Source organism: Suncus etruscus, chromosome 17 (genome assembly GCF_024139225.1).
Source record: "Suncus etruscus isolate mSunEtr1 chromosome 17, mSunEtr1.pri.cur, whole genome shotgun sequence".
Taxonomy (NCBI): domain Eukaryota; kingdom Metazoa; phylum Chordata; class Mammalia; order Eulipotyphla; family Soricidae; genus Suncus; species Suncus etruscus.
In genome coordinates, this window is record NC_064864.1 from 67,910,260 (window position 1) to 67,933,974 (window position 23,715).

The following is a 23,715-nucleotide window of genomic DNA, read 5'->3' on the forward strand; positions in this document are numbered from 1 at the left end:
CCTAACCAGGAGGAACCCAGAATAGAGCCATATACTTTGGAGCAATCCACTATTTCTCAGGCTAAGACCGAATCTTTGCATTTTTATTGGTGTCTTGATTTCTGAACCATCACTGGTGTATGGTGCTATAGGATTTCCGGGTTTTGCTTCACACCTCTATAAGTCATGGTTACTCTCACCCCCAAGGCTCTAGACAACTATCAGCAAAAAATAATTCCGCCTCTTTGTTCACTGTACTCCCAGTCCCTTTGGAAGCATCATGGTTTGCACTGGGTCTAGAGGCCAGGTCTGTAGGTTGGAAAAGTTGATTTGCTTTAGAGTTACGTGACTCACAGTTCTTAAGTGTAAGAACCATCCAGGAAGGTCACTTCCTCACCATTATCACTCAAAGCATCACCTCCAGGTCCATTTAGTCCCCCAAAGCAGGCTGTCATCTTTTATATGGTAGTTTTTTATTCCAGGGAGGATGGTCTCCCCATCACTGCTAAAAAGCTGTTAAGGATTTGGGATGCCCACTGTCTTTTCACAAAAGTGCTTTTATGTCATTCAATCAGTGTCTGGGAGAGTTCCCACTGTACCCACAGAATTCCACAAGAATCTTCTACAGGATTCCCATAGGGAGCACTTGCTCTCATTCCCACTAGCTCCTTTTGCACATCCCCCCAACACTGCTGCTCCATCTTTAGCACATGAACTGTCCCCGCTGTGTGGACAGTGGATAGGTACATACCCCCAATAGCAGGCATTGAAGTACCTCTTCCCCAAGTACCACAGTGTCTCCCCCATTCTGGTGCAGAGATAATCCTGCCACGTGTTGCTTATCTTTCCACAGATGCCACCACTGCCATCACCGGGCCAGCAGGTATCGGAGTTCATGAACGTCCATTCCCACAGCCTGGGGGTGACTCACCACCAGCTGCAGAACTTTCAGCACTGCTCCTGCATTGGGACTTCCACATTGCCCCTGCCCTCTCTGAACTCACCTTTCTGCTGCCCCACTCTGCTTCTGAGCAGATGGTTGCCGTCCTCCTGGGCTTGACAAATGTGATCCCAGTGGACTCTGAGACCCCATCTCTGGCATCTAGAAGCAGCTTAGATGGGCCAGAGGGGTCAAGGGTCCTGGAGACTTGGGCTCAGTGACCCCGAGGGTGAAGGATCCCACAGCTACTTCTGACAAGGCTGCATTATCCCAACACCATTTTTGTTGCTGTTGTTCCTATTTGGGGGCCATATTCTGGATCTGTACTCAGGAATCACTCCTGGAAGGCTCAATGGACCCAGTGGGATACTGGGGATCCAACCCCATGCACGGCAAACACCCTCTTCATTGTATTATCTCTTTGGTCACACCAATACCATTTGTCATGTCTCTTACCATCTTGGTCTTTCTTCTAAAGGCTTCTGTCCACCTCACAATGCACATGGGGGGTTTGGGGGGCTCCCTACTGCTTAATCTGGCAGTAATAACCTGATAGCTCAACGCTCAGGTTCACTGGTGCCTGGGGGCCACCAGGGCCACCCCAGCAGTGTTCTGGAGCTGTGTGATGTTGAGATCACAGCCAGTATCTTATGTTCTTCCAGTCTGGCCACATCTGACCCTTTTCTAAAGTATTCTTTGTGTGGTATGTGGAATGTGGGGCTGGCAACCACCTCTGTGCAGACATGGCTGAAAGTATGTGGGTGACTCAGGTGGGGACTTTCACAGTCATTTTGATGAAGCTTTAGAAGCAAATCAGGATGTGAGGGGGGTTACTGGATTTCTAAATCCCACTGATGGCTTTTTCTTCTTATGTTATAGTGTCTTCCACACCTGATGATTTACCTCATGGTTACCAGCCAATAGGTAATGTTTCTTGCCCTTCCACTTGGGAACCACTTCTCTAAGGCTAGGGTCCACTTATCTGTAGCTCACACACAAAGTGGTCAGCAGCATTATTATTTCTGCAACCTGGTCCTGTGATAACAAGGGAGACTCCCTAAATTGTGGGGAGCTGTCCAACATTCTCATCCTTGGAAGCATCATTCCTTGCCAGCATGCAGACCTTATGGCCATGAGTGTTGCTCAGGACCCTCCTAACAGGCAGTTCTGAATCCACTCCAGTCTTGGGGCTCAGAATCCAAGGGTCACCATGATTTGTTTGGGTTCTAGAGCTGTTACTCCAATCAATCCCTTCTTCATGCTTTTCCAAGCCCCCAATGCCTGCCATAACTCCCCAACATATATTTGATAGTCTGAAGATTCAAATTAATTCACTGATTTTGAGAATTTAAGGCAATTCTTTGAGAGATCCGAATTGGAGCCCACAGTCTGAACCCCAGCTTCCAGCTGATTTGTTCTCAAGGTTCCAAAACAATGACAGTGCAGCAATAAAGCACTTGCCTTGTACACAGTGGACTTGGGTTTAATCCCAGCATCCTCTATGTTCATCCCCCAAGGCCACTAGGGATGATTCCTAAGCTCAGAGCCAGGAGTAAACCCTGAGCATCGCCAAGGTGGTCCAACAAAAACCATTTTTTTAAAGGCTTAGATCAGTGTTTCTCAAAGTGGTGACAAGGCTGTCACCTCCTTCTCTATGTTTCTCTGGTTTAGAGAATCATAATCCTCTGTGGCAGGATCCAAGGAAGTGGTGGAAGGCTTGGGTGTAATTTGTGGAGATTTGGTTTGCTTAAAGAAGATTTGGGGGTCTGGAGAGATAGTACAGGGTGCTTGCCTCGCATGCAGCCAACCTCCTCTACAACCAGTTATAAGATCTCCTGAGGATCACCAGGAATGATTCCTGAGCAAAGCCAGGAGTAGTCCTTGAGCACTACCGGGTTGCTCCCCCTAAAAATTATTCTGGAGTGGGGAACATTAAGTGACTTTTTAAAGGGACCAATAGGGGACTCTCTGACTTAAAGAAGCATGAAAAGTTGCTCCTAAAGAGGATGATTTGGTTATCTTACATGCTTGTGTCTCTGCATGGTGCCATAGACTCCATCCAGTGGGGGAAGAAGGGAGAGTTTGACTGGAATGGGGTGGCAGATCTCTGGTGTCTCACTCCCGGGAATCTGGGCAGTGAGGGCAGCAGATTCGGCAGGGTCTCTCCAGGGGTTTTGGGGTGCCCAGAATCTCCTGCACCCACATGCTCTGCCCACAGATCTGCCTGAGGTGCGGCTGGCAGATGGCGGTGGCAGATGCGAGGGTCGTGTGGAGGTGCGTCACGACGGCACATGGGGGACAGTGTGTGATGACCTCTGGGACCTGCCAGCCGCCCAAGTCGTGTGCAGACAACTAGGCTGTGGCCCAGCGCTAGCGGCCCCCCGGAACAGCATGTTCGGAGATGGCGTGGGGCCCATCCTCTTGGACAACGTGCAATGCGTTGGCGACGAGACCAGCCTGGGGCGGTGCCACCACTTGGGCGTATCGATCCATAACTGTGGGCACCACGAGGATGCCGGCGCTGTATGCTCAGGTACCAGCCCCTCTAGACTCCACAGGCAGACACATCACCCTCAAATGCGACCGGTGAACAGCTCAGCCCAACCCAGGTTCCTCCCTGCAAGTCCCTGGTCCCGGGAGCCAGTAAAACTCAGACACCCCAGGACACGGTCCTGGATGCAATAGCCTGTCCCCAAGCTGGAAACAGGAGCATCCCAGATGATGAAGCCCAGCCGTAGGATAGCCCCAGTCACACTCCTTCTGGAAGCAGATCCGCGTCTGATTGGCTGAGAGCCTGTCTTGGGATTTCTTCGTTGATTTCACAACGAAGCCCCAAAGAGCTGGGGCATCACTTTTATTTTGGTCATTTTGGTCACTAAGCAATGGCAGCAAACACCTGGGCCTCCACCCCAGCCTGGAGCCACCCCAGGTGTCCCCCAGTAGTCCTATGGGTGTTACTGGTCTAGTTTGTAATCAAGAATTTGGGGGGGGGAGAATTTGGATCTTTGGGGGTAGGGCCTCCCCAGATAAGTGGTGGGCTACCAGGGCTGTCTAGCAGTGCTGGATGGGGAGGACCTGGAAAAGGAGAGAGACCGAGATACAGAAATAAACAGAGAGAGCGGGGAGGGTGGGAGAGGAAGAGAGAGAGAAAGTGAGAGGGAAAGAGAGGGGAGAGAGAAAGGAGAGATTAGTCTTCAGAAGCCATTGGCTCTCTGAGATCCCTTTCTGGTTTGTACTGATCTTTCAAAATATCATTGTCTGCAGTGGAGCTGCAAATGTTATAAACCATCCTACTGGCACAAAAATCAATCCAGGACACGGGACAATGCCTGTGTCCCATGAGCATCTCAACTGTTACCCAGGATTTGGGTACAGCAAAGTGTTAGCCTTTCACAAAGCTAACCTTAGTTCGACATCCCGCATCCCAGAGTTCCCTGGAGCACAGCTAGGAGTGATTCCTGAGCACAGAGCCAGAAGTAACCCCTGAACATTACCTGGGGTGGCCCCAAAACAAAACAAACAAACTTCATAAACTTCCCCCTTTGTAACACAGGTACTCTGGGGATTCTCTTTCAGCCACAGAAGCTGCCCCAGGAGCAGCAGAAGCCATCCCTGCCATTGGTAATCTTCTTCTCTCATAATATCCACTGCGGTAACCTCACCAGGGACCCAGCAGGAATGTCAGTGGCCCCTGAGAATCTCATCTCCCCCAATACCGAGAAAGCATATGGCTAAAGCAAAGGCACAAGTGGAGCTGTTCACTTGTCCAATCCCTGGAATTTCATTCACTGTGACTGAGCTAATCAGTGGACAGGTTTGGCTCGAGAGGAACCCAGAGAAAGTTGAGTGTAACTCAGTTTCCCATGAGATAAGTGTGTTCCTGTCCTTTGGGTGCACATTGTTCAAACCCAGAGCTGAAAATTATGAATCAGATATATTCCAAAAAAGCAGAAATTATGACCAGGAAAGGCTGCCCAACCACAACAGTTCAGAGCAGGAAGAGGCAGATTTTCTGGAATTTGGGGTCTGGCCATGACATCATGAGGTTAGAACAAGAAGCCCTGTGAAATCTGGGGGACTGGTGGAGGGTCTTCTTCACACTAATCCTGTGTCTCCACAGACTTGCCCACAGTCAGGCTGGTGGATGGACAGAACCGCTGCCAAGGGCGCTTGGAAGTATATCACAACGGCTCATGGGGGACCGTATGTGATGACCTCTGGGGTCTCCCTGCTGCCCATGTGGTGTGCCGGCAGCTGGGCTGTGGGGAGGGCTTGGGGGCCCTGGGGAGCAGCCACTTTGGAGAAGGCACCGGGCCCATCCTGCTGGACGACGTGCAGTGCCGTGGCCATGAGACCAGCCTGGGCCGGTGTCGCCACCTGGGCTTATTCATCCACAACTGCGGGCACCATGAGGACGCGGGAGTGGTCTGCTCAGGTAGATCCTACTTCCTGGGGGGTGGAAGAAGGTGGCATGAGTCCCGAGCTCTAGTCTCACTGCTGGTCCCAAGACATCTCTGGGTGGGTTTTCAGCTGCACCCAAGTCCACCTTGGAGCCCTGGTCCCCACCTTCTCTCGCATCTCCCTGCCCTGCCTCTACCACCCTGCACACTCTTGGAGCAGACTTGTGGTGTTGCTTTTGGGTACATCACAGAACACTCCATACCTTTTGTGGGAACCACAGTGCCTGACCCTAGGGGCTCTGAAACCACAGCCCTGAAAAGCCAGGAAACTTGGCATGGGACAAAACATGAATCTGCCCAGGGTCTATTAGAGATCAATACTAATGCTCAGGGCAAAGAAGGTTCTTAGAACAGTGGGGAGGGCATTTGCTTTGCATGCAGTCCACCCAAGTTTGATCCCCAGCATCCCATATGGTCCCCCAGCCTGTCAGGAGTAATTTCTGAACACAGAGCCAGAATAACCTGAGTTCCCCAGATGTGGCCCCAAAAAAATTTTTTTTAAAAAGAAAGAGGGGCCAAAGAGGTAGAGCATTTGCCTTGCATGCAGAAGGACGGTGGTTTGAATCCCGGCATCCCATATGCTCCCCCGAGCCTGCCAGGAGCGATTTTTGAGCGTAGAGCCAGGAGTAACCCGAGAGCTGCCGGATGTGATGGAAGGAAGAAGGAAGGAAGGAAGGAAGGAAGGAAGGAAGGAAGGAAGGAAGGAAGGAAGGAAGGAAGGAAGGAAGGAAGGAAGGAAGGAAGGAAGGAAGGAAGGAAGGAAGGAAGGAAGGAAGGAAGGAAGGAAGGAAGGAAGGAAGGAAGGAAGGAAGGAAGGAAGGAAGGAAGGAAGGAAGGAGGAGAAAAAGAAAGATCTTAGATCTTAGACTTTATCAGAAAAAGGGCCTTCTGAATCAGCCCACCCTGACGGGACATCTGGGCTCCCTTCAAGGCCTTTCAGTCACACCAGGAAAGAACACATGAGTTAAGGTGCTCACCTTGCATATGGCCAACCCTGGGCTGATTCCTGGGACCACCCATTCCCCTGGGTGCTATCCCCAAGTACTGCTTTGCTGCATATGGCCGAGACTCTGCTCCTCCAAAAAAGAAAGACACTTTTCTGGCTTTTCCTTTCTCTACTCACATGGCTTTCCATGTCTTGTATCAGGAGTAAGCAGATATTTTTATTTTATTTTATTTTATTTTTTTGATGCTCAGGGGTTACTCCTGGCTAAGCGCTCAGAAATCACCCCTGGCTTGGGGGGACCATATGGGACACTGGGGGATCGAACCGCGGTCCTTCCTTGGCTAGCGCTTGCAAGGCAGACACCTTATCTCTAGCGCCACCTCACCAGCCCCTCCTGGTGATATTCTAAGGACCAGATGGTATGCCAGGGGTCTAACCTGTGTTGACTACTTGCAGTGCAATCTCCTTACCCACTGTACTATCTCTCTAGCCCCTGTTATTATTATTTTTTTATTTCTGGGTCATACCTGACGGCGCTACTCCTGGCTCTGCGCTTAGAAATAACTCCTGGCAGGCACAGGGGACCATATGAGATGCCAGGATTTGAACCACTGTTCATCCTGGATTGGCTGCTTACAAGGCAAACGCTTTACTGCTGTGCTATCTCTCCAGCCCCAACCCTATTATTTTTTTTATTTATTATAGTTAGGGTGATATGTTTTAAATGAGGTGGACATTTGTTATCTTGATATGTACAGAGACTTTACCTCACCTTCACCAAAATGCCCCTCAAGATTCAAATAATTTTAAATCACTATCTCCTAGGGCTGGAAAGAAAGCACAGAGCGTAGGGTACTTGCCTTGAATGCAAATGACCCAGACTCGATCCCTGGAATTCCATATGGTCTCCAAGTGCCACCAGAAGTGATCCCTTAACACAGAGTCAAGTGTAATCCCTGAGCATTGTTGGATGTAGCCCTCCCAAACAAACATTTAAAAAAAAAAAAAAGCCACCAAAGACACTATCTTCTAAATAGTGGACAGATCCAAAAGGTCCTTTTCCTGAGTCTAAGATCTAAGAACCTTCTTTTATGTTATTTAATTTTTGGGTCACGTCCTGTTTGCTTGTGAGATTTTTGTTTAAACTTCATCTTACCTTGTTTTTCCTTTTTTTTTTCCTTCCAATTTTAGCATCAGTCACCAAAATGACATCAGCTGGTAATTTTCTTGACTTTCCTGCTTTCTACCAACCACTGCATTCTAAAATTGCATGGGGCTAGGGCGATCATTGATGCCACCTGTCAAACTAAATATTGTGCTCATGATAAATGATTGATGGTGCCCCTGACCATAGAAGGAAATCGTCAGTGGCACAGACATTGGCAGCTCACTTGTCCAGTTTGGGCCCTTGCTCCATGTCTCTGAAACTGAGTTTCAACCAGGATGGGGATGGCGGGTTTTGTTAGACTCAGGGCTCGTGTAGCTCAGCAAAGTTTATTCCTATGCTGTGTCTTTTCAGTACTAAGAAACACATGCCACCTCCCTCAGGCACCTCCCAAGATAACTCACCAGTCCAGCCATGTGCAAATCTTCCCATGATGTCCCTTTGTGAAGACTCGCAGCTTAGTAACCCTCATTAGCAGTGGTCCCCAGCTTTTTCACAGCCGTAGGCCAATGGTTCATATCTACTGCATGTGACCCTCTGAAGGCTCTGTAGTTGAGGCAAACTTGATCTAACCCAGTGTGGCTCCAAATTACTCACTTCTTGGAAATATGGTCTCATGGGACTCGGAGTCAAAGATTGGGATTCACTCAGGTTCTCACCTTAACTATCTGGTGGTACTAGGCAAGCGCCCTACTTAGAGCCTCAATATCCTCAGCTGCAGAACAGAATAAAGATTGTTCTGCATAGGGAAGGCATCCAAGCAAGCAAAAAGCCATGTGAGCACAAATTCATGCAGGCTTAACCATGTGCAAGCCCAAACTCTGTGGACCAGCCCTTAGAAGGCCTCAGCAGACATGTACCAATGAATAGGGACTCATTTAAGATCACGTGCCAAGGACAAAAAAGATAGAGAGTAGAACCCAGATCCTTGGAAGTCACCCAGCTGCCACCTCAGTATTACTTTTTTTCCTACACAAAGAACAGAAAAATGGGAAAATGTACAATAATGAACTCTTGGGGCCGGGCGGTGGCGCAAGAGGTAAGGTGCCTGCCTTGCCTGCGCTGGCCTTGGATGGACCGCGGTTCGATCCCCCGGCGTCCCATATGGTCCCCCAAGCCAGGAGCAACTTCTGAGCGCATAGCCAGGAGTAACCCCTGAGCGTTACCGGGTGTGGCCCAAAAACCAAAAAAAAAAAAAAAAAAAATAATGAACTCTTAGGATGGCCAGGGAATGATAGAGAAAGGTTTTCTTGCCACTGTATTTGACTGCCAAGAGTGGCTTCTCACTGACATTTTCCTTGAACTTGTGCTTGTTCTGACAGCTCCAGCCTTGACTTCAGCTGCAGATTCGGCCCTTACTACAGGTAACAGGAATTTTGCATATTTGTTTTCTTACTGGTTCCTCAAGGGGCATTGTCATGATAAAATTCTGCCTTGGTGGTACAATTCATGTTCTGGAGTCACTTGCCTGGCAGGCACCTACATCCATGACCCTAGTTCAAAGCTCAGCACTGCATATGGTTCCATGAGCACTGCCAAACATGGCCCTGAGCACCACTGGGCATGAACAAAAAAAACAAACAAACATGGTAAATAAATAAAATGTGATCAACATCTTTTGTCAAAAAGGAAAGCATTTGGGGCTGGAGAGATAGCATGGAGATAAGGCGTTTGCCTTGCATGCAGAAAGACGTTGGTTTGAATCCCGGCATCCCATATGGTCCCCCGAGCCTGCCAGGAATGATTTCTGAGCATAGAGCCAGGAGTTACCCCTGAGTGCTGCCGGGTGTGACCCAAAAACAGAAAAAAGAAAAAAGAAAAAAGAAAAAAGAAAGCATTTCATGTTGGAAAGATTTCATTTCTAAGTGGGGTGCTCTAAATTCTTAGGCTAGAGGTGGGTAAGTAACTCAGTCGCATTCCTGAACTTTCCAATGAATATCATTTGCTAACTAGAGTCTTTTGGAATAAAAGTGGGGGCTACAAAGCAATGCTCAGAGAGAGAATTTAGGGATCACTCCCAGTGAAACTCAGGGTGGCTTCCATGCCAGGGTCAAGGTTAGGCCACTGCCCAAACTGGCATCACTGGAGATCACCAGGACCACACCAGCAGGTTGAGGTGGGAGCCGCCAGAGTCACACTCAGTGATGCTCAGGGGATGCCATGTGGTGCCAGGGTAAAATTAGGTGGTAACCATGTCATGCCTACACCCTGATCCTTGTACAATCTCCCCAAGTCCATCCCAGAAAATAATTTCAAATAAACACTCTCTGGTGGGTTGTCTAACTGTCCTTCCTGTATTTTAGATTTGGGCAGGATTTCAACTCTGGCAGAAGTGACATCTTCACCTGGTAATGCCCCTGCCACCTGCCTTCTGCTCTCTAGTCCCTCTGCCTACTGCCTGCCCCCTGCACTCTGCCCTCTTCCCTCTGCCAGTGTTTCTCTCTGTGTGTGCTGGTTATCGGACCAGTGAGCCTGGGAACTTGGCGGTCTGCTCACTGCTGTCTTCTAGAAGAGACTGGTCTGGACCAGAGCCTGCTGAGCAGGGGTCTCAGACTCAATTTACCTGGGGGCCGCAGGAGGCAAAGTCGGGGTGATCCTTGAGTGCAAAGTCAGTAGTAAGCCTTGAACATTGGGGTGTGTGACGCAAACAACTAAAACAAAACAAAAAAAGATTCCTCTAGGGCAGGGCCACAAAATGTTGTACGGAGGGCTGCAAATGGCCCGTGGGCCTCGAATTTGAGACCCCTGCTGCTGAGGGTCAGGGAGAGAGAAGGGGGTTGGGGGGCACTGTCACATTCCCTCTTTCTCTGTTCTTGTCATCTGTCTACCTCCTCATGGATTGGCTGTGGGTTCCTCATGGACTAAGCAAGAGCCAGGCACAGAAAGGACTCCCACAGATGTGATTGTTAATGAAAAAATCTGGGGTCTCTTTGCTTCTGGGAGGGGAATAAACAATCTATAATTTGTTTGTCAATGGGCAGGTCTTCACCAACTGCCTTCTCTTCCAGAATCTTTGGATTTGGATGTAACTACATTACATTTGGATGTAACTACGTTAACAGGTAATTTTGATATCATGTGTTTCCTCGATTTGTCCAATGTCTTCATGAAACAGCAGTTTATGACAGATCGAATCAATCATTTGGTCCTTGAGAGTGTTTCAGTGTTTCTGTTGGGGAAATCTCCCCAGCAGTGCTAGGGTTCACCAGGGCTAGGCTCCGTTGTGCTTTGCTGGCCAGGAAGGGTTCTGAATTGAACCCAGAGCCCTGAACGGGGCAGGGAGAGATGAGTTTGGCCATGCATTCATCCTCATCAAACGAGGAGTTCTGCAACCAGTGGATGGGCATTAGGCAGAGTAACTCTTTCCTCCTCTTGGGCCCTGAATGATGCTGAGCACAGTGGCCTGAGCCCCCACTGGTGTGACTTGACTTTAGGCTGGAGAATGGGAGCTAGAAGATGGGAGGTTTCTTTCAGGGGGCTACTGCTAAGAAAGAAGATTTTTCCTAACTGTGACTACAGAGTGAAGGAGTAAAATTTCAGGGGCCCAAGCAATAGTACAAATAGGATGTTTGCCTTGCATGTGGCCAAAAAGAATTCTATCTCGGCACATCCCCTATGATCACCCTAATGACTGCCAGGTATAATACCTGAATACAGAAACAAGACGAACCCCTGAGTACAGCCAGGCATGGCTAACCAGCCAAAAAGAAAAAAGGAACAAAAACTCAGATGAGAGTCAGAACAATTGGGCCTTTTAGAGTCCTAAATTTGGGCTATTGGGGAAGAAGATGAAGGCACCTCCAGCCACCTTTGTCTGGACTGGAACCGGAAGTTCCCTCTGCAGCTCACTGATTCCTGGGGCCCAGCTGCCCCCCTGAGAGAGGCTGGGAAACTGGAGAAAGCACATATCTCCTTCACAGGGTCTTTGTAACATCAGCCCAGACAGTGGACAAGTAGTAACTGATGGCTGTTTCCCAGTTCTAGAGAAATGGTTAGACAAGACCAAATGCAGCCCTCAGGACAAGAGGGTAAATGGAGTCAAGACAGGGCCTGTCAAGGCCCAGTCAGAGGTCGAGTTTAGATGTGAGGGAGACAGACCAGGCCCATCTTGTCCATCCCATTAGCCCCTGTGTGGCTCCCACAGCTTCTGAACACATATTCACTGATGGTTGTCTCACTACAACCTTGTCTCTCGACAGTCCCCAAGCCAGCCACCTGGACCCCAACACCAGGTAAGCTCAGACATGCTCCAGTCAGTGACTGGCCTGCAAGTAGGCCCCCAGGGACAGTGGGGTACCGAGTTTTCTGCCAGAAACAACTGTGTCTTCTCTTTCTAGATCTTTCCCCAGCTTCTGCCACCATGGCCACACCATCAGGTAATGACTTACCCTTACCCACCTTCTTTTATCCTATAAAATGTGCCCATTTTCACTACATGACAAAAGCCACACAGCCTGCTCCCTTTCCCATGTCTGATGGTCCCATTTATTCTCTTTATTCCCACACAGATGTGACAGTCACCTCAGCAGAAGTGACTATGGGCCCCGGTAAGATTTTCTCCCCCAGTCCCTGCCATCTTTCATTCAATAAACATTCATGTATGTGTCTGATACTGGGCCTGCAGCCTAACCCCAAGGTCAGACAGACTGAAGCTCCTACTATGTGTCCAGAGATGGAGCTACCTACTCATTCTCTTTATTCAGCCAGAGACTGAGTGGTTCCTCCACAAGGGGTCCCTCCATCTTCTGGGCTTCTAGTGCCTTCATGGGTGTGCTGAGGGAGGTGAGGGCTGATGTTCACAATGGCTGGTGGGGTATAGGATTCAGGGATGATTTGACCCATCAGTCACCTATTTGTTTTTCTGGATTATTCTCACTGTCCACACCAGGAAGCTCCGTTCTCTGTTGACAAGATTTATTTGGGTTCTTCTTAATTTGCAGATGTGTCCTCCACTGCAGAGGAAGAGTCTTCTCCATCAGGTACAATTCTGTTGTGGAGAGTGGCCTTCTGAGAAGCCCCTGGTTTTACACACCTAACCACTGACATTCTTGTCTCCTGGGAAGAAGAGAAAAGAGGGGCTGAGAAAGTTAGGCAGCCATAGGCCACCCCTCACCTATCAGTATTTGGATTAGAAACACAATGAAGGTTTGCAGGGCCAGAATGAGTTGGACCCAAAAGTATCCAAGATCCCTGACAGGGAACCTTATACATATTTACACAACAATGACTCCTCCAAGTTGCTTCTTTAGTGAATAGTGAAGAGAAAAGGTGTGGGTTCCCTGGCTCTGGGAAGAACCTGCATTTCTCACAGACTGGGTGATGCTCAGAGAACTGGACATGGCCCACATTCAAGAATGAAATCATAAGTCCCGCCACCACCACCACCACCACCACCACCACTGTGGTAATAAAGGAGGCCTAGGTGAGGAAGGGCTTAGTCCAAGACACTAAGGCGTCTGTAACTTACTACACAGATCCTGATTTCCACATAGATGTTTATTTGCTCAGAGCTCTAAAATCTCAAAGTCCCAGATGGAGGTACCACACAGGGTGACATGTGTGTGGTGAGGGCACTTTCCTTTATTATATCAATACCCATCCACCAAGAGGGGAAAGATCAAGAGTGAGACAAGAGTACCTATCCAGTGGGCTTACATATCAAAGGTAGAGGTTTAAGAAAAGAGGAAGCTGGGGGAATGCCTTTGTCTTGGGCTAATAGCTGGGTGTCTTACTGGCCAAAAGCTTCAACACAGGAATTCTGAGGAGACGTAATCTATAGATATCAGAGACCTGAGGCCCACACATGGGCTCTGCCACCACCCTTCTGAGGCTTTTTTCTCTTCCCCTGTGATACTATTACCATTAGTGGGTACTATTGAGTACCATTAGTGAGACTTCTACGATTCTGAGGTACCCATTAGTGTGACTGCTGCACCTGTTAGTGTGTCTCCTGAGATGCTGAAGTACCCTGTTAGTGCAATTCTGAAGTACCATTAGTGTGAATCCCTTCAGCTCGTTCCACAGGCATCTCATCCAAAGTAGGCTGCCCTGCTTGCCAAACTGGAGCAATATTGTGGCACTCTGGGTTCCTTCCCTCCCACCATCACTCACTTCCCACCTCACTGCCCACCAGGCTTCAGTGGCTTGGGTGGAAGCATTCAGCATTTGTGCCTTTCCCAGGTGATTCTCTTCATCTGTAGAGAATTTTTCCACAGTTGACCTGGTCAATGGTAACAAGTAGAGCTGGTACTCACATGTTCTCCTCCCTTAGGAACACTCAACAGTTAGGATCCTTCCCCAATTCTGAGGGAAGAGCCCTTCGGAAGGTGAGAGCAGATGTGGTAGCTATTGTCATGACTTTCCTGACCCTAAAGTCTGGTTTTGAACTGGAAGAGAAAGTTCCCTTCCACATCTTAGGATCTGGAAAAAGGAAATAGCAGCTGGCCTGTGGGTGACTGGGAAGACTGGAAAACTATCTGGAGTCTTTATTCCCTTGTCTTGATGAGATAGGCTGCTGACTTGGCACCATGGCCCACAAGGCTTAGAGATGCCAAGTAGATGAGACATGGCAGAAGTACAGAACAGGGACTATTGTCAATGAAGTCTTCTTGTCAACTGCTCACTATGTGACTCTGCCCCAGGAGTTGGGACCATCTCTACTGCAGCAAAGGCCAATTTTAATGCTTTATCATTATTTTGTCAGTCACAGATCTGATGTCAACAAAAGTGACACCATTACCAGGTAATGGCTTATTTCCCTCTGGTTGACAGTAAATCATAGAACCATAATTTTATTTATAATAAAGCCCAGTTTTTACTACCTCACACCCATGTGGAATATACCTGTAAGATAGGATAATCTTGCTTAAAATATGTCTAAGGGGGGCAGTGTGTTAGCACAGGGGAGGGCATTGGCCTTGCACACAGCCAGCCCAGGTTTGATCCCTGGCATCGGGTTTCCCAAGCCTTCCAGGAATGGTTTCTGAGTACTGAGCCAGGAGTCAGCTCTGAGAATCCCTGAGTTGGCCCCAAAATTAAAAAATAAAATTCTGGACATTCTGGTTTGATTTTATCCCACTTTGTTTTCATCCCTACAAGACTCTTTTTCTAGGCACCAATGAATTATACGCAGGGCTAGAGAAAATGCTTTACAGGAAAAAAATTCCCCAAGTTTGATCCTGACACCACCTCCTGCCTTGATACCCAATTCAGCACTAGATACGGCTATATCCTTGGTGGCACCAGCACTGTCTGACCCACACACACTGGACAATGGGGTCCACAGAGTGAGGCCAAGTTCTGTCAGGAAGGAAAGATATTGGCCCACCAGCCAAGAAAAACTTAAAATCTCTTTATTTAGGGGTTTTTTTGGGTGGCATCCAGCCATGTTCAAGATTTATTATTCCTGGCTCTGCACTCAGATATCACTCCTGGCAGTGCTCAGGGGACCACATAGGTCACAGGGAAGGAACCCAGGTCAGCCACATGCAAGAGGAGCGATCTACCTATTATAGGATATCTCGGCTGCTCCTATAAAATCTACTACTTTCGGATTCTTCCTTTAAAAAACTCTTCGGGCCCGGAGAGATAGCACAGTGGCGTTTACCTTGCAAGCAGCCAATCCAGGACCAAAGGTAGTTGGTTCGAATCCCGGTGTCCCATATGGGCCCCCGTGCCTGCCAGGAGCTATTTCTGAGCAGACAGCCAGGAGGAACCCTGAGCAATGCCGGGTGTGGCCCTAAAACCAAATAAATAAATAAATAAATAAAAATAAATAAATAAAAAATAAAATAAAAATAAAAAATCTGCATTTAGGGCCAGAATGATGGCACAGCGGTAAGGCATTTGTCTTGCATGCAGCCAACCTGGGACGGACATGGGTTCAATTCCTGGCATCCCATATGGTCCTCTGAGCCTGCCAGGAGAGATTTCTGAGTAAAAAACCAGAAAAACCAGGAGTGACCCCTGAGCACCACTGGCTATGGCCCAAATTTTAAAAAAAATTTTTAATTAAAAAAATTTGCATTTTTCTAAAGCTTTTTTTGTGATCACTTTATAAATTGTTTTAATTTCTGCAGAGTAGAAAGATTTTGATGCCATGAAAACCTAATAGTATTTCTACTCCTATTCCCAAGCAAAAACTCAAACAAAACTATTAGCATCTAAAGTAAAACATTTAGTTCTTTTTCAACTTTGAAAGTAAATAAATGTAAGCTTAAGACTATACTTTTGACACTTGTTTTTTCCCTTTTTCAGTTACAATTTCAGTTGGTGAAGAAATGGACTCTTCTACTGGTAATGTCTGGGTGCTTGTCCACATCATAACATCAAACTAGACAAGGAGAAAGAGTGTGAAAGATACTAGAAAAGAGACTTTGCATGTTGGGAATTTGGAGTTGATTTCTGGCATCATAGGGGTGGAGTGGGGGGAATCACAGACCTAGAAGCAGTACCCTAAAACACCGAGATTAGAAATTGCAGCCCAACTGAGGACAGGGAAGTGGGAGAGAAAGAAGGAACAGGCTAGAGGAGGGTGAGGATGAGAAAGACCCGCAGAGCCAGCCAGGAACTCAGGGTAGCACTGCATGGCCACACCGAGGACCTTGTCCCTGTCCCCACAGACCAGCAGCTGCGCCTGGCAGGCGGGCGAGGGCGTTGTGAGGGCCGCGTGGAGGTGCAGCACCAAGGTGTATGGGGCACCGTGTGCGATGACCACTGGAGCATCAAGAACGCGCGCGTCGTGTGTCGCCTGCTGGGCTGTGGCCGAGCCCTCAGTGCCCCGGGCCGCAGCCGCTTCGGGCCTGGTCGGGGCCCCATCCTGCTAGACAACGTGAGGTGTGTGGGTACCGAGGACGCCCTGGAGCACTGCACCCACGCTGGTTGGGCTCAGCACAACTGCCAGCACCGGGAAGACGCGGGTGTGGTGTGTGCAGGTACTGGGCTGCCCTACCCTGTCCTGCCCAACCTGGGGTGGGGGTGGGGTGTTTTATTCTGCCTGCTCCATCAGGTCCCATTTCCCAACTTCCAGGGAAGGGTATTTGTCTTGCATGTAGCCAAGCCTAGATCCATCCATTCCTGGCATCCCATAGGGTCCTCTAGCACAGCCAAGAATAATTCCTGAGCACAACGCCTCAGGAGCAAGCCCTAACTACGCATTGCCTAGTGTGGCCCAAAAACCAACCAACAGAAATAGTTCAGTCTCCCCCAAAGTAGACTGGAAGATTAATTCATACCTGAGGATTAATGGCCCCAAGAACTTTTTAGATTTTAGTGCATCATCTATGGATGGCCCCAATGTTAGTTGTTTTTTTTGTTTGTTTGTTTGTTTGTTTGTTTTTTATTTTGGGCCACACCCGGCGGTGCTCAGGGGATACTCCTGGCTGTCTGCTCAGAAATAGCTCCTGGCAGGCACGGGGGACCATATGGGACACCGGGATTTGAACCAACCACCTGAGGTCCTGGATCGGCTGCTTGCAAGGCAAACGCTGCTGTGCTATCTCTCCGGGCCCCAATGTTAGTTTTTGAGTCACAGAGCAGAGGGTCCTGGGCACGGGCTATGGCCAGGGATGGATCATGCAGGCTTAGACAGTTCACCCACTTCCCCAATCCCAGTTCAGCGGTGTTTACCCTCCAATGATAGCATCAGTGAGGTCCAAGGAAGGAGCCCCCCCCCAGGGATGTCACCCTTACTGCCACCAATGAGCCAGTTTATCCCCACCCCAGAGCCTCTTTCTGTCCCTTCATTATATTAAGACTGGGTTCCTGGCAATTTCTTGTCCCTGATGCAGCAGGGCCCTGCTGCCCGTGTCCTTTCCTTAAAGGACACTGGTCTCTCCATCCTGGAGTTACTTTGTGTGCCATAGCCATAACTATGGCTTAACATTCTGACATGTGAGGTTTACTCCTCCTTATACTTCTCTGTATTGTCCTGAATGGTCTCACCATTCCCCAAAGTGGATCTCAAAGTTTTAGATATTGCAATGCCAGAAATGGTGAGCAAGTCAGTCTTGGGGCTGGAGAGAGGACACAGGGGTAACATGATGGTCATGCAACCAGCCAGCTCTGATTTGTTCCATGGCACCATATGTTCCTTTGAGCAGCACAGAAGATACCCCTGAGCTTGAAGTAGCCAATGCTACAAGATGTGGCCTTGGGTACATACACCTCCCCACAAAAAACGACTCAACCTATTGTTCTACACTTGGGTTTGACAGTGACTCAAACAAAGCTCTTTACTGCCTCCACTTTTTTTTTTTATTTGGGCCACACCGGTGATGTTACTCCTGACTATGTGCTCAGAAATTGCTCCTGGCCGGGGGATTGAACCGCAGTCTATCCTAGGCTAGCACCAGCAAGGCAAACACCTTACTGCTCCGCACCACTGCTCCAGCCCCTACTGCCTTCACTTTTTTGCCTCACTAGAGCTTTGGTGTGACTCCAAAAACCTTCTGGATCCCTTTAGAGCCAACATCTCCCTCCCCACTGCTGAGATCTGCTTGAGTTAAAGGGGTCCTTCACTTCCTTGCCTTGACTTTAACTATCTGTTCACAGAGCCAGCCTTTTCATACACCGTGGGGAAGTCCAGCCTACAAGGTGAGTGACTGAGTTCAGCTCACCCACTGGGGCCTATCCCATTCCTCCATACAATGTCCAAGGGCACAAATATGTGAGGCCAAGATTATGGAAGGCACTTTCCTGGCCAAGGTCTGGCACTTAGTCCTGTCCCTGCCTGTTTCTGGCTATGAGGACACTGAGAAACACCTGTTGTCTCCAGCTTGAGGAAACAAGCATGGTATGCCATGGAAGGAATGGCATTTAGGGGTTATGTCTTTGGTGCATTGTCATCCCACATAGCTGTGGACTCTTACACCCCTTAACCCCCATGTGCCAGTCCCACTCCCTGCACCCGTGGAGGGTGCTTGGCCAAGTCCTCCAATTCTAGAGGCCAAAGCAAAAGCCCATTTCCCTCCATGCAACACTGACCCCAGTCTCTTGCCCTCATAAATGTTCTGGAGTTAACCTGGAATCCATACTTCTCCCCTCCTCAGGCCCAGAGGACTCTCTTATACCCCAGGACAATGGTAAAGTCTTCCCTCTTGGCACTGAGACTAGAAATGGGGGAATGGAGAAGGTGTGTAGGGAAAGAAGAAAAGTTTGTGGTGTGGGAGCCACTTTATAGGTTCTCACTGGGATTGCCCCTCTGGTTTCTCACTTTGGGGACCTTTGGGAAAAAATGTAATTAGCACCCATGTTCCCTGCACCCTTTGCTTTGCTTTGCTTTTCCTTCGATTCTTACAGCCCACCCTATGGGATGGTAGGAAAGTGATGCTAGGGCATGATGTAACTTCTAGAAAAGGGGGGAGGTAAAGTCTATGGAAACCAAGTCGAGAGTGGAGTGCCCATGGTATGAAGTAAGTGTGCCCATGCTGATTCCACTCCATGCAACAAGCTCTTTGTAAGACCCTACTCCCCTCTCCCCTTGCAGCCCAGGTCTCCTGCCTGCCTCACCTCTTCCAAGTCATCGTTGACCGGGGCTACCTCCGGAGCCTGGGTTACTCCTCCTGGGACATGCACTTAAATGACGAGCTGTGCCGCCCCCAAATCACAGGGCGCTACCTGATCTTCAACATCCCATATGGCCGCTGTGGCACTGTCAGACAGGTAGGAAATCGAGACTTTCTGTGGCAGGAGACCAGGGAGAGATTTAGAAAATTCAGTAAATCACTAAAAACTTGGGTTTTGGGGCCGGGCGGTGGCGCTGGAGGTAAGGTGCCTGCCTTACCTGCGCTAGCCTAGGAGACGGACCGCGGTTCGATCCCCCGGCGTCCCATATGGTCCCCCAAGCCAGGAGCGACTTCTGAGCGCATAGCCAGGAGTAACCCCTGAGCGTCACCGGGTGTGGCCCAAAAACCAAAAAAAAAAAAAAACTTGGGTTTAGGGGTCTCAAACTCAATTTACCTGGGGGCCTCAGGAGGCAAAGTCAGGGTGATCCTTGAGTGCAAAGTCAGTAGTAAGCCTTGAACATTGGGGGGAGGGAGTGTGACCCAAACAACTAAAATAAAACAAAAAAAGATTCCTCTAAGGCAGGGCCACAAAATGTTGTATGGAGAGCCATTTGCGGCCCGTAGGCCGAGAGTTTGAGACCCCTGATTTAGACAAAAGAGACATAAGATGTGATTTTGTTCAGTTTGCCAAGACATGGGCCATCTCGGCAATATGTCTGAAACTTTGGGGAATGTGGGATCTGTACTGAATTAAGAATAGACTTTAGGGGCCAGAGAGAGAGCACATGCTTTGCATGCAGAAGGTCGGTGGTTCAATCCAGCATCCAATATAGTCCCCTAAGCCTGCCAGGAGTGATTTCCGAGCATAGAGCCAGGAGTAATTCGAGGGTTGTTGGGTGTGACCCAAAAACCAAAAACCAAAAAAAAAAAAAAAAAAAAGAATAGATTTTTTTTGACCACACCCATTTGATGCTCAAGGGTTACTCCTGGCTAAGCGCTCAGAAATTGCCCCTGGCTTGGGGAGACCATGTGGGACGCCGGGGGATCGAACCGCAGTCCTTCCTTGGCTAGCCCTTGCAAGGCAGACACCTTACCTCTAGCGCCACCTCACTGGCCCCAAAAGAATAGATTTTAACAAGTGTTGAACAGATAGATGGGTGTGTAAATTGATGGATGAATGGATAGATGAAGCTATGGATGGGTTAATGATGAAAATATGGGTAAATGGATGATGGAAGAATGGATGAATGACAGAAGGAAGGATGAAGAAATGAAAGATGATGGAATAAAAAAAGATGATGGAATGATGAAGGATAGATGATGGAAGGATGAATACATGGATGCATGGATAGGTGAACCAATGAATGAAGGGATGACAGAGGATGGATTAAAATATGGATGACTTGTTACATGGTTTATACATAGAGGGATGGATAAGTGGCTGACTGGCTGGCTGGATGTATGTATTATATATTATGTATGTATATATGTATGTATGTATGTATGGATGGATGGATGGATGGATGGATGGATGGATGGATGCACAGAGGTCATTCACCCCGGCCACCAAGCCAAGATCATGAAGCAGAGCTCTTTGCTCAGGAAGCAGGATGCTGGCCACCAACCCGCTTCTTCTTCTCCCAGGAAAACCTTGGCTCTCACAGTTACTCCAACTCCATCAGAGGAAGAATCCGGGGCCGCCCTGGCCGAGTCATCGTGAGGCATAAAGTGCCTCAGCTCAAGTTCACCTGCCAGGTGAACGCCCCATCAAACTCCAGGGAGGGCACTGGCTATGACGTGTCCTTCTCTTTCCTTGAACTGCCCATGGCTCAGAAGCTTGGGAGCACCGGGCTGTATCTGGGCAACCAGGCCAAGGAGGTCTTTCTCCAGGCAACTCTGCACAGCTCAGACCCCAGACTGAGGGTCTTTGTGGATACTTGTGTGGCATCTCCAGATCCTCAAGATTTCACAACGGTCAAATATGACTTGATCCAACAAGGGTAAGAAAGGGGAAGACTCTCTCCTGTTGTCTCCTCTTTAGAGAGCACACTGTCTTCTCACTTGATAGTCCTAAATCACAACATTGGACAGAGATGTCATTTTTCCCAGAGGCAATACGGGGATATTTATCCCTCTAGTTCCTGTTGGGGAGAACTAAGTTTGGGAGATCGTGGTTAAACACCCCTAAGTCCTAGAGTTGGGGGAAAGGTCCTGGGGGGGAGTGGACTTTGCTGCCCCTTTGCACCTCCCCTCTTCCCTTTTGGTCTAATTATTTCTATTGTTCTATGGTTCAGACCCTCAGTGATCGCTGCTAGGGTTAAGCCTGCTACTATAGGTTTGGTTCTGTCACACAGGGAATTGGCCAAGCTAGGAACTAGGCAAGTTACCTGTTGCCTGTGTACCATCTTTGTTCCCTCTTGGGGAAAAATGCCAACCAGTGGGCAATAGGCATCTGGTCCAAACTAAAGACCCTTCTCTTACTGGCAGAAATTAATAGCAGAGAATCCTAAACATTTCCCAAATATTTAGAAATGAAAAAAGCAAGCTTCTTAAGTAATCCATTGGTTAAAGACAAATGTAGATGTATTTCAGATGCAGTGAAAATATACAATGTACTGATACTTGTGGGGTTCTCTTTATCATTACTGCTCACTCACTATTCAGTCTCTGGTCTCTTTTGTCCAAAATTAATATAGTGAGCCCAGGTTTCTTTTGAAAAGTTTTAGCATGGGAAATCTTTCTCTATCCCTTTTACATATCATCTGTTTTTAAAGTGGGTTTATTTAGAAGCTGTAGTGATGATATATTGGGTAAGGTTCTTGCATGCAGCTGATCCAGGTTCAATTCCCATCACCATAGCTGAGGCCTTTTAGGAGTGATCCAAGTGCAGAGCTGGAAGTAAACTGAGCACTGATGGATATGGCCAAACATAGTGTTTATATAGACAACATGTAGTTGGTCTTGGGTTTTATCTTATTCTATCAGAATCTGTATTTAAATTGGTGTATTAAAAATAAATTGATGTATTAATTGATGTTAAATAAGCCATTCACAGTTGAAGATTCAATTTACCTAGATGAATTCAAATCTATCATTCTAGCAACTGTTTTCTATTTGTGATCCTTGTTTGTAATTTCTTGCCCACTCTTCTTTTTTTTTTTGTTTTGTTTTTGGGCCACACCCATTTGACGCTCAGGGGTTACTCCTGGTTATGCACTCAGAAATCGCCCCTGGCTTGGGGGGACGATATGAGACACCGGGGGATCGAACCTCGGTCCATCCACTTGCAAGGCAGACACCTAACCTGTAGCGCCACCTTCCCAGCCCTGCCCACTCTTCTTTATGCTGCCTTTTTTTTTTGGGGGGGGTCCACACCCGGCAGCGCTCAGGGGTTACTCCTGGCTCTACACTCAGAAACCGCTCCTGGAAGGTTTGGGGAACCATATGGATGCCGTGATTTGAACCACCGTCCTTCTGCATGAAAGGCAAACGTTTTACCTCCATACTATCTCTCCGGCCCCCTTTATGCTGCTTTAACTAAAAATTTTACATGACTCCTTATTTCTCTTCTTATCAACATGTTAACTTTTGTTTTTGCTTTTCGGATCACACCCCAGACATGCTCAGGGATTACCCCTGACTCTGTTCATGGATCACTCCTGGCAGTGATCAGGGAACCATATGTGGTAGGGATTGAACCCAGGTTGTCTGTGTACAAGGAAAACACCTTACCTGCCATACTATCACTCTGGCCCTTACTTTTCTGGTGGTTGTACTAGGACTTGCAGTGTATATTTCAAAATGAGCTCAACTTAAAGAACACAACTTACCACTTTGGCCCACCCCTTTTTCCCTTCTTCAAGATCAGCTCTAGTAAGAAGTTAATCACCTTTGCTTTGTTTTCATGATGTTCTAACTGAGAAGAAGAGTTTTTCTGCTAATATGATAGTGTGATAAAATTTCCGTATAAAACAGGGTAGAGGGGCCAGAGACATAGCATGGAGGTAGGGTGTTTGCCTTGCATACAGAAGGACCGTGGTTTAAATCCTGGCATGCCAGGAGCAATTTCTGAGCTTAGAATCAGGAGTAATTCCTGAGCACTACCGGGTGTGGCCAAAAAAGAAAAAACAAAAACAAACAAAAAAAAAACTGGTAGAAAAAAACTTGTTTCTTTTAGGGGCCATATTTGTAGCATCTTTTGTGGGACATACACTAGAGGAACAGGTATCTATTTTATTTTCATGTACTAAGGTCAAACCTGATCATTTTTAGGACCTTGAATGACCTATTGCTTGTGATCCCTACCTCTATCATGCCAGAGAGAGTGAGCAATAGGAAGAGCTAGGTTTGGAATCTACAGGTCTGGTCCAGCTGAATCAGAGTGAATTCACACCAAGTTTTTCATTGAAATCTTTCTGCCTTGGACTTTCCTCCCTAACAGATGCATCAAAGATAAGACCTTTGTCCACCTCCATTCCGACCAGAAGAACACGGCCCAGTTCAAGTTCAACGCCTTCAGCTTTCTCGACAGCTATGATGTGGTCTATGTGCAGTGTAAGATCGCTGTGTGCAAAGTAGGGGACTCCTCCCCCCACTGCTCCCAGAGCTGTGCAGGGCGGAAGAAGAGGGGAGCAGGCCCCAGAGTGGCTACAGAAGAACAGACTGCACATTTCCAAATGATAGGACCACTGGAAATTCAGAAAGGGCTTGAGGAGAGTTAG

General features: G+C 48.1%; 1 protein-coding gene across 1 annotated transcript in view; it reads left to right on the forward strand.

Annotated features, from left to right (window-relative positions):
- The window catches only part of LOC126033477 (deleted in malignant brain tumors 1 protein-like), an 81,785-nt gene extending 58,070 nt beyond the window's left edge, over positions 1-23,715 (forward strand). Inside the window, exons 30-42 of the mRNA XM_049790449.1 lie at positions 2,972-3,055; positions 3,138-3,442; positions 4,496-4,571; positions 5,040-5,354; positions 9,873-9,956; positions 10,499-10,552; positions 11,469-11,573; positions 11,690-11,722; positions 11,828-11,866; positions 16,112-16,423; positions 18,976-19,151; positions 20,639-20,994; positions 23,436-23,715. Of these exons, the coding sequence (XP_049646406.1) occupies positions 2,972-3,055; positions 3,138-3,442; positions 4,496-4,571; positions 5,040-5,354; positions 9,873-9,956; positions 10,499-10,552; positions 11,469-11,573; positions 11,690-11,722; positions 11,828-11,866; positions 16,112-16,423; positions 18,976-19,151; positions 20,639-20,994; positions 23,436-23,715 (2,219 nt within the window). The remainder of the gene's footprint in view (positions 1-2,971; positions 3,056-3,137; positions 3,443-4,495; positions 4,572-5,039; positions 5,355-9,872; positions 9,957-10,498; positions 10,553-11,468; positions 11,574-11,689; positions 11,723-11,827; positions 11,867-16,111; positions 16,424-18,975; positions 19,152-20,638; positions 20,995-23,435) is intronic.